Source organism: Eurypyga helias, unplaced genomic scaffold (genome assembly GCF_000690775.1).
Source record: "Eurypyga helias isolate BGI_N326 unplaced genomic scaffold, ASM69077v1 scaffold42556, whole genome shotgun sequence".
Classification (NCBI taxonomy): Eukaryota; Metazoa; Chordata; class Aves; order Eurypygiformes; family Eurypygidae; genus Eurypyga; species Eurypyga helias.
In genome coordinates, this window is record NW_010255726.1 from 481 (window position 1) to 10,581 (window position 10,101).

Sequence of the window (10,101 nt, forward strand, 5' to 3'; positions counted from 1 at the left end):
CTGCTGTCTTACCCAGTGGAAATGCAGTGTGACGCACGGGCTTACCCAGTTTTTTTCGCTGTTTAGGTGATCTTAAGGTGACTTAGTGGATTACTGACTTAATAGCTGAATGGTTCACTACCTGAAAACACAGGAGAAGTATGGCATCCTTTTGCTGTCAAAGTACAATTAATAACACGCTAGATGTGGCAGTCGCTTCATTCTGAATGGGTTTTGAATTCTTTTGGGATAAGCACAGACCCTGGTGATAACTAGGGTTTCAAATGTGAAGCTGAAAACTGATTTTTGCCCCTTGATAAGGGGCAAAATGATACAATGATGACTATAACCTCATTGTTAAACGTGTTGTGCTGAGCATAGACATTGCTAGCTCAGGACAAGAAAGCTAGTTCTGATTTTTATTATAACCCTGACATGTTCATTCCTTTTTGCAGACAGTCATAGATGCCCATATCTTTCCAGCTCTTATCAATATTTTGCAAACGGCTGAGTTTCGGACAAGGAAGGAAGCTGCCTGGGCAATCACAAATGCAACATCTGGAGGCTCTGCTGAACAGAACAAGTATGAAATAGTTGAAATCTTTCAATGCAATTGGGGGAATTTAATGTTTGTGCAAAAAAATCAAACTAATAACCTAGAAACTGGGAGACCTTTCCATATGCTTCCAGTGTTTGTCTCCAGAGAGGCCACACCTTTGTGTTCAGTTGTGAATAAGCCATTTCTTTCCTTTAGGGAGAAATCCCGTAAGAATTTCAGCTGCAATACTTACTTCATTAGTTGAACCATTTCTCCTGTATGGAAAAAATCAATACAACTTTGACCACCAGGATAAGAGTTTCATTGTAGAGTGTAACAAAGTGCTTTAGCAGTCTGGAGAGGAACAGTTCAGCCCCTTATACCAGTACATTATGCTTATATGCAATTTGGTATAACATTATAAAATTATGAACATGTTAAATTAATACAGTTGATATGAATACATAATATTTATGAATTATAGTTCATATATATACACTGACATATATATACTGTCAGTATATATATACTGACATTTATAATACACATTACATTATTTCATATCTACATATATATATAAAGGTACTTTAAAGTTATTTTCATTGTTTCAGCAGAACTGACTAGATACAAATAGATGTCTGTAATTTCTCCAATCGAGTTGATACTTTATCTGATTGTTTTGATTCTTAGACCTTCATGCTAAGCGCTTAAATGGCTACACCAGTAATAATTTACAGACAATTTACTGGGTTCTATGTGGTGTCTTTCAGGTATTTAGTAGAACTGGGATGCATCAAACCACTCTGCGACCTCCTTACAGTAATGGACTCAAAGATTGTGCAAGTAGCACTGACTGGGCTGGAGAACATCCTGAGGCTTGGAGAGCAGGAATCCAAACGCAGCGGCACTGGCATTAATCCCTACTGCGCTCTTATTGAAGAAGCATATGGTATGAGCAAACCATCCGTGGAAGTCAGGGGTTAAAGCAGTGATTGCAAACCCAGTAGCGTTTCAGTAGAGCAAATACTAATCTGAAAATTAACTGCTTACAAATGTGCTCCGTCTTGTACATTATCCTTGTCTGTATGTAGATGGCAGAGCGTGTGCATATCTTAATTTCTTTTGACCCTGAGGGAGCCTTCTGGGTGTCATTCAGCCTCGATATCTTCCCTCCTTAACGGATGAAAGTTCAGGTGCACTTCTCGGTCGCTCAGGTTTCAAACCTTTCCCTGGCCTGTAGAATTATGGCAGCAGCAGCAACTTCCTTGTTTGCCTTTGCTGTGCTGAGGTTCTGGCATGTAACAGCATCATCTCACCCCACTTCTGAGGTACCGCTGCTCTTAAGGTTCGTTTCCTTGTTGATTGGCAAGTACTTACTGAGAAAAATGAAAGTGGGTTATCAAGAGCTGTGGTATCAAAGATAGTTTAGCTGGCTGTATTGACTACAAGGCCTGAGTTTGCCCATCTGCTTAATGTCTGCCCAGAAACTGGTTGCATGAGTTTAACTGCATTGTATGTGCACATGATACAGATCAGGTAATGGGGTCTCCATCCTCGGAAGTTTTGAAGACTTGGTTAGACACAGCTGACCTAATCTGGTCTGGGCTGAAGGCTGGACTTGGTTTCAAGTTGGAAGAGATTTCTAGTAGTTATGTGATTACGTAGTTGAGGTCCTTGTAAACAAAGCACTGTGAACACACTTTTGGGAAACCTGGTCCTAAAAGTCTCTCTGGACAAAGCCTTTGAGGCCTTGGTTTTTACACATTCAAGCTTGTTGATTTGATTTTTTTTGAGTGAGGGGGGTAGAGGCAGACCAAAAGTATGAAACACATCGCACAGTTACAGGGAACTCTGTAGTTCAACCTGGTTTTCCTTAGGTGAGGGGAGTACAAGTTGGGTAAGGGTGTCTCCATAGTGGGACCTGTTCTTTCTGAAGGTAGGAGAGAACGGTCGTGGAACCTGACATTCACGACAGACTGAAAACGGTCGTGGTCATATGCTTTCACCAAGCTGCAACTTTTATGTGCTTCTTATCTCTGCAGGCCTGGACAAGATTGAGTTCCTGCAGAGCCATGAGAATCAAGAGATTTATCAGAAGGCCTTTGATCTGATCGAGCACTACTTTGGAACAGAGGATGAAGACAGCAGCATTGCCCCACAGGTGGATCTCAGCCAGCAACAGTACATCTTCCAGCAGTGTGAGGCTCCTATGGAAGGCTTCCAGCTCTGAGGTGCCCCTGTGCTGTGTGCTCCTCTACGTAGCCAATCCTGTTGTCGAGCCACAAGCCACCCGTGGAGTGATTCTCTCAATGTTTTCCATAACCCTGTTTGCGCTCATTCGCTTGCCTTGTGCACATGCTCTTACATACATCTGGAAAACTTTTAGCTCTCCATGGCAGGATGCCCTCTCCTTGGCAAGGGGTCGCCAGAATCACCCTTCTCCTCTAGATTCTGAACCTCTCCACTGTCACCTTCGTGGAGTTGAGGCACTTTTCTATACTTTGAGATATTCCATGCTCCTATTACAGGAAAATAATCCCTCCTCCACTAGCCCCTGCACCCCTGGCATCCAAGATAAGGCTGCCTTTCTCACGTATTTGCTGCAGCGTGTGCCTGCAGTCCAGGGAGACATTGAGACTTTCTGAGAACGTAGCTGAATTCATTGCCCACACTCGTCCCTGGATGCCTCTTTGGATGGCTGTGAGATGCATTAAATCTTCACGTGTGCAACCTATCTACTTTGCTGTATGTGCCAGCTGGGTTTATTGGCATATAGAACACGTTAACAAATAATGGAGTAAGTTCTCTATCCCCCGCAACAACAGGCTGCAATGGACATGTTTTCTGGTTCTTAAGAATACTGAACACACCTGGCCCCATCCCTTCTCAACACTGAGCTCCCAAGCTGGATTGCAGACCACTGTGGAGATTTGTATACCTTCCCAGCCTTTCCTCTCCATCCACGAGAAAAGAGCCTGTGAATAGGTCACTCTTACCACCTCCCCCGAAATAACTTTCCAAGCCAGCTTCTAGAATGGAGAAACAACCCACACTTCTGCTTGCCGGCAGAGTATGATCCAGCCGGGCCTTCCTTAAAAATCAAGTCCTTCCTGACTTTGTGCTCCAGAGTCTGGTCCTTGGTATTCTAGTTATGGCTGAAAAATCCCTGTCTGCCTCTCTCCGTTTTTACACAGCGTGACTTGAACAGATTTACCTTCTGAATACAGAAATCTGAGTTTGTAGAAGTTAGCACAAGGAGCGCGCTAGGTCTCCTTTTGGTTTTCACAGGACAGCAGCTTCCTCTCCAGCTCACCTGATTAAAATAAGAGTCCTCCTGGTCAAGCCCCTTATTTAACAGCTAAAATGACACTACATTCAAAAGATAGTAATAAGACACCCGGATCCGCCTGGCCCTTTCATTTCATCTTTTCCTTGTGCTGTTTACGGGACTTCAGGTAAAGGAGGGTGGAACACGTGGTTCCTCCGGGTGACATCTGTCAGGCATCGCTGACTGCCCTTCTGCTAGCGGCATGCTCTTGGCTCCGCAGCCTGCTTGGCTGGCAGACGTCTGATGCAAAGGCCAGCCACCCCTCGCTGAGTTCAGCTGACACCGACACCAAACCCTTCGCGCCACAGGGGAGGTGCCACCTGAGCGAAAGTGGCGGTTCCGTTTCTGTCAATGCAATGGATTCTCCAGGCCGTCCGCTCCCCCCCACCCCTGCATCGGGCTATGTTCTTTCAAGCTGTTTTGGATGCTTGGAACACACATTTGTCCAGTGTAAACATTTCAGAATCGCCACTGACGACTGCAGCGTGACGTACGTGTGGCAAAGGTTAGTGGCAGAACTGTCTGCGAGATCCTCCTTAGGACTCCTCTCAGTGACAGGCCGCTGCAAAAGCAAAACCAGCCCCTTGGATACAGAATAATAAAGTACGTAAATCACTTGTCAAACTGCTGAGAGAAGCTAGGCAAAAGCCTGAACATCAGCTCTCTGATCTAAAGAGTCTTCGGTTCTGTCCGTGCTTCAGGATGGAGACTCTGGCCCGCGTGGCCACAGCAGAAGCCACCTGCTGCCTCCCTAGCTAAGCCGGTTGGCCTCCACCTTCCCTCTCCCAGTTATTTTCTCTAGTGCTGCTTTGTGCTGAAGGAACATTTAGTTTACTGCACTTGATCTGTAAATGGACTTCGATTCTTTGTAATATTAGGGGGTCAAATTTGGTGGTTAATTTAAAAAAAAAAAAAAGGCAAAAAACCCCTCAATGTTGCCTTTACATCACATATAAATAACTGTGTTTCTCTTTTCTTGAAGGGTGATAGAAGCACTGATTAGTAGCAAAATCTTGTTTTAGCTTTTGGATTTTTTTGTGCTGGATTTTTTTACGTGTAAATTTCCAATAACATGTCATTTCTATAAGATTTGTTTAAAATCATGTACCTCTTATTGGATGGTATAAAAATGCTACATATTTTGTAAACAAATCTGAGCAAGGTGTGTGTGCATATATTCTGTATATTCATATATGTATATTCTGTGTATATATACACATTAGTGTATATATACATATATACACACACACGTGTATATATATACACACATGCACATGTGTGTATACATATACATAGCTATATATCTATATATCTATATATATATAAGTGTTTTCTCTTCCAGGCTAGTGAAAACAATGTGGTGCATTTGGCGTTTCCCTCCCCTGCCCCCCAAGGAAATAATGACAATTGCCTCTAAATGAGTGAATTAAACCAGAGTCCATTTAAGCTGAATGGTGTGCCTTCCTGTGTAAGGAGCCTGGCCAGTGTTTGTTACATTTGCAGTGGATATGTGAAGTCAGAGCAGATAAGTATAAATCTTTACACTTGGTATGTTCGTTTGAAGTGACAGGCCTGGTTGACACAGGTGATGTTGTTGTCATATATACTTAGACTGTGTAAGGCATTTGACTGGTACTGCATAATCTTTTGACTGAAAACTAAAACAATACAAAGATCAACATGGCACACATTAAATGGATTAAAATGTGGCTAACTCATAGGTCTCACTTTAATTTTAAATGGTGCTTAGTTGAGTGTGTTTCCATCAGGATCTTCCAGCAGCCAGTTCTTGGCCTTGCTTTGCTTAGCCTTACTAACGTGTCGAAAAGAAACAAAATCTGCTTTTAATACAGGCTACAAATTACCTGAGTACGGAAGGGAGATCAGACTTGGGAAAGGGACAGCTCACCGCTACAGACCGATCAGAATTACGTGGTAAGCCAAGGGCAACTCAACCGTTTGCCTTTTAACGGAGCCAAAAGCGCAGCGTAACGTTTCTCCCCTAACAAATAACGCTCAGGCCGCAGGCGAAGGACCCTGTTCTGGAGGAAAAGTGCCTCTGAAAACGAGGATCGTTACGTTACCGCTCGAACGCTGCTTCCTCACGCGATTCTGTGTGGCTACCTTAACGCTCGGAGAAAGGAGTCTTTTAATAGAATGGAGCATTTATGTTAAGCTGATATTTGGCACTGGTGAAACTTTTCTCACAGGAGCGCTTTTGGTGTTGCTATCGGCAACAAAAAGGAATGCTAAAAAATTGGGAACAGCAACGGCTGCGGAAGGGTTGAAAGTTCCATTCAGATGAGAAACAAGGCACTTCTTACCCTCAGGAGCAACCAAGTGTTAGACTGAGGTGACAGTAATAACGTCACGTCCCCTGCTAGAAACACGGAAACCAGTATTCCCCGCTTTCCTGAAGGATGTCCTGTATTTCCCTGCTTTCCTGAAGGATGTGCCGATGCTCAAACAGGAACTCTCTCCATGAATGCCTCTGGTTTCCGCTTGAAGGTCACGCTGCCTGTTGAATGAGCTGTTCTTGTTTTGTGCGTAGGTTGGGGGCAGTGTGGTCTTGTGTAGAGGATAGGCCAGGGCGCTGTTGGCCTTCTTGGTTCTTCTCTCAGCTCTGCCCTGTAGTGTGTAGTGCCAGAAAAGTAACCGCAAGTATCTTCTTCTCCCCTTATCCTTAAGATGGAAATCTGCTTGTGGAGATCCAATCTAAGCACCTTCCAGGAGCCCCACGAGCTCCTAAGGTGAAAAGATCCATGAGTACAAGAATCTCTTGAGTTGTTCTTCCAGCATCAGTTAAACTTTTAGGAGAAAGGAAGATATTGAACTACCTGGAATTGCTATCCAGCCATCCTGTCCGCAGACCTGTTGTGCCTCCGAGGGCTGGGTATTTGTTGGGGCAGCAGAGAGGAACTATCGTCCTTTCTGACAGAACAAGGGGTAATGGGTTTAAATTGAAAGTGGGGAGGTTTAGATTGGATATGGGGAAGAAATTCTTCCCGGAGAGGGTGGTGAGGTACTGGGACAGGTTGCCCAGAGAAGCTGTGGATGCCCCATCCCTGGAAGTGTCCAAGGCCAGGCTGGATGAGGCTTGGAGCAACCTGGTCTAGTGGAAGGTGTCCCTGCCCATGGCAGGGGGGTTGAAACTGGATGATCTTTATGGTCCCTCCCAACCCAAACCATTCTGTGATTCTGTTGGTGAAGCTCCCGGTGGGATGTGGCAGGCAGGGGTTGCTGCCTTGGATTCAGGAGGATGCAACAAATGATGGGCAGGTTATTGAAAGCCTCATAACTAAGCCAGGAGCAGTGCCTGGGGCTTCGGGGGAGACACCAAACACACAAACAATCCTTTGAGGCAACTGCTGCCTAGAGACTTCAGCCAGTTCCTAATTCCTGCATTGGTTCCTTGATGCCACCGGCTGCTGGTGCTCAAAGTCCCTTCCCTTTGTCTTAAGGGAAGAGAGGAAGACCCCGACCTCAGAAAACCTACGTCTTCTTGAGCCTGCATTTCTGTAACTGTCAGCACCGAGACTGTGACCCAAGTCCCCCCACCCAGTCCTAAACGTGACAGTGCTCCCAGGCCTGCAGCTCTTTGCCTCTCTGAGGATTTACAGAACAGCTGCTTTACCTCTGTGCCAGCTTTAAGTCATTCCCACATCTCCCAGCATGGTTTCTCTGCTTCTGGGATCAGCACAACACACCCTTAGTACTTGGTAGGAAAACGAAGAGGCCCTTTTTGTGTGCTGCTACGGCTGTGTCCGCAGGGCTGCTGCGTGCGCAGGAGGTGCTCGAGTCGTCAGGTTGACTGTTGCACCAGGAAGTGCCTGTTGCCTCTGGAACAGATACGGCAGTATGGCAGATGGTACAGGACTGAGAATTTGATTTTTTTGGAATACATGCGAGTGGTGTTGCAGGCCAAGCCCAAGGGGAGAAAGAAAATGAAAGGCTGTTTATGGGCTTAGCGTGTTCTGCATCGGGCCCTGTTAGAAGGCTGTGGGCCGAGGCTATGAGCTAATTGTATGGTCCGTGGCAGTGTTCCTCAGTTCTCCAGTCAGCTAGGCTGCCTGGGCCAGAAAACGTGTTCTACGTGGTCCTTCTGGCAAGCCACTGGGTCAGTTTTTGAGTAAACCACCTGGAAATTTAAGCAAAATGAAAAACTGGTGACTGCTGCTGCTCTAGGGTGGTGCTTTCTAAGTGCTATTTTAGGTATTGTTTGAAATATTTTACCACCTGGATGGTTTATGTCCTAAATGAGACGAGGTACCTGCCAGCTCTTTTCACAGGGTGCGCTTGGAGTGGCTTATTGAAAGGGGGGATGCTTCCGATAGATTCATCGTTTCAAGCTCTGCGCTAACAAAACATAAATGACAAGTTTCTCTTCGACGTAACCCAGAATACAGTCAGAAGTTCTCCTTTTCGGTCTCGTTTAATACATACACGAGCACAGGCATGCGCTCTGGGCCTGCTGGTGTGGCACAGGACCAGAGCTGTCACGGCAGGACCTGTTCGCATACCCGCGGGGGAACGAAGCGTGGTTCGCGTTCGGCGCTGAACGCGTGGAGACGCTGTGGAAGCCCGCTCTGCCGGACTGACGGCGTGCCTGCCGAGAATCTGAAGGGCAGAAGGCCTGTGGCGGAGTGAGCGGCGGTACCCAGAAATGCAATTCGTGGAAAAGTGGATGGCAGCAGCTCTTCTCTCTCTCTAAAGGCCTGGAGAGGATTGCACTAGGTACTTTACTGCTTCACTTCTCCAGGTATGCAGACAAGATTTACTCAGCATCGTTACAGCTTTTAATGTAGTTTCAGCAATAGCGCTGATTTTTAGTAGCACAGGAAAAAGTTGTTGAAAAAGTAATCTTCCTCCTACTGTCCGAGTTCAAACTGAAGCTGTCGAACACATACACCTCTTACCTCTTCTGCGGTGTCCCCCGGCACCACCTAGCAGGCAGCCCTGGGATGGAACGCAGTTTCAAACAGCCCTGAAGGTCCCAATCCGTGTTTCCTTCCAAATGAGTTGAAGGGAGGAGGAGGAATACTGGTCTCCAGTTGGGGCAGGCAGTTCAGCGTGAGTGGCGCGTGACCCTCGTGGGATGGATGCTAGAAATAGGGCTGCTGGGAGTCGCTCTTGCTGGGATTACTGGGCCTGCTGCTTCTAAAACTTGAGGCAGGTTTCATATTAAGCCTTAGGAGGATTAGTATGAAAGCACAGATGACGATTTAAAGGGGGAAAACCGCAAATAAATCCAATTGTAGTTTGGAAAAAGCCTGGCAGCAGAGAGCAGAAATGCCTGCCTGCCTTTCTCATACTCACGTGCCTCTAAATAGTAAACCTGAGGATAGGTTGAAGCTATTGCTCAATATTCCTCAAAATATTCATCTCTGTTCACATTCACGTGGACATTCACATTGCGACCAGCTCTGATCTCAAAGCCATGAGGTTGTCAGCTACAACGCAGCGGTTCTCCAGATTGCCACTGCCCTTTCCTTCCCCCTTCTCTCTTCATCAGAGGCAGGCACTTCTCCACAAAAAGCAATCCTTCACTTACACAAATGCAGCCAGCCTGTCTTGGGCTTTGGACAGGTAAGCACGCTTTCTAGTAACTTACCAGCATTTTGATGATGGAAATGCAGGTGATACAATGCCAACGGCATCCTGGCCGGCATCAGGAACAGGGTGGCCAGCAGGAGCAGGGCAGGGATCGTCCCCCTGTACTGGGCACTGGTGAGGCCGCACCTTGAGGCCGGGGGTCAGTTCTGGGCCCCTCACGACAAGAAAGACACTGAGGGGCTGGAGCGTGTCCGGAGAAGGGAACGGAGCTGGGGAAGGGTCTGGAGCACAAGTCCTGTGAGGAGGGGCTGAGGGAGCTGGGGGTGTTCAGCCTGGAGAGGAGGAGTCTGAGGGGACACCTGATCGCTCTGCACAACTACCTGAAAGGAGGGTGCGGAGAGCGGGGGGTTTGGTCTGTTCTCCCAAGTGACAGGACAAGAAGAAACAGTCTCAAATTGCGCCAGGGGAGGTTTATGTTGGATATTAGGGAAAATTTCTTCACTGAAAGGGCTGTCAGGCATTGGAAGGGGCTTCCCAGGGAGGTGGTGGAGTCGCCATCCCTGGAGGGCTTTAAGAGTCGTGTGGATGTGGCGCTCAGGGACATGGTTTAGTGGTGGACTTGGCAGTGTTAGGTTAATGGTTGGACTTGATCTTCAGGGTCTTTTCCAACCTAAAGTGATGAGCATAAGCCTTTGTCAAGGAG

At 46.6% G+C, this 10,101-nt stretch overlaps 1 protein-coding gene across 1 annotated transcript; it reads left to right on the forward strand.

Moving 5' to 3' along the window:
- The first annotated feature begins 435 nt into the window (after window positions 1-435).
- LOC104510962 (importin subunit alpha-5-like) lies at window positions 436-3,328 on the forward strand. The gene is made up of 3 exons (XM_010153388.1): window positions 436-562; window positions 1,288-1,466; window positions 2,560-3,328. Exons 2-3 carry the CDS (start codon window positions 1,340-1,342, stop codon window positions 2,745-2,747), a joined length of 315 nt encoding a protein of 104 aa, XP_010151690.1. The 5' UTR covers window positions 436-562; window positions 1,288-1,339; the 3' UTR covers window positions 2,748-3,328.
- The last annotated feature ends 6,773 nt before the right edge of the window (window positions 3,329-10,101 follow it).

What these genes read in the sequence shown, in the direction of transcription:
- LOC104510962 (XM_010153388.1), top strand. Translation starts at nt 1,340, where the DNA reads ATGGACTCAAAGATTGTGCAAGTAGCACTGACTGGGCTGGAGAACATC. An exon ending in TCTTATTGAAGAAGCATATG is followed by an intron (nt 1,467 to 2,559) that starts GTATGAGCAAAC and finishes TTATCTCTGCAG; the next exon opens with GCCTGGACAAGATTGAGTTC.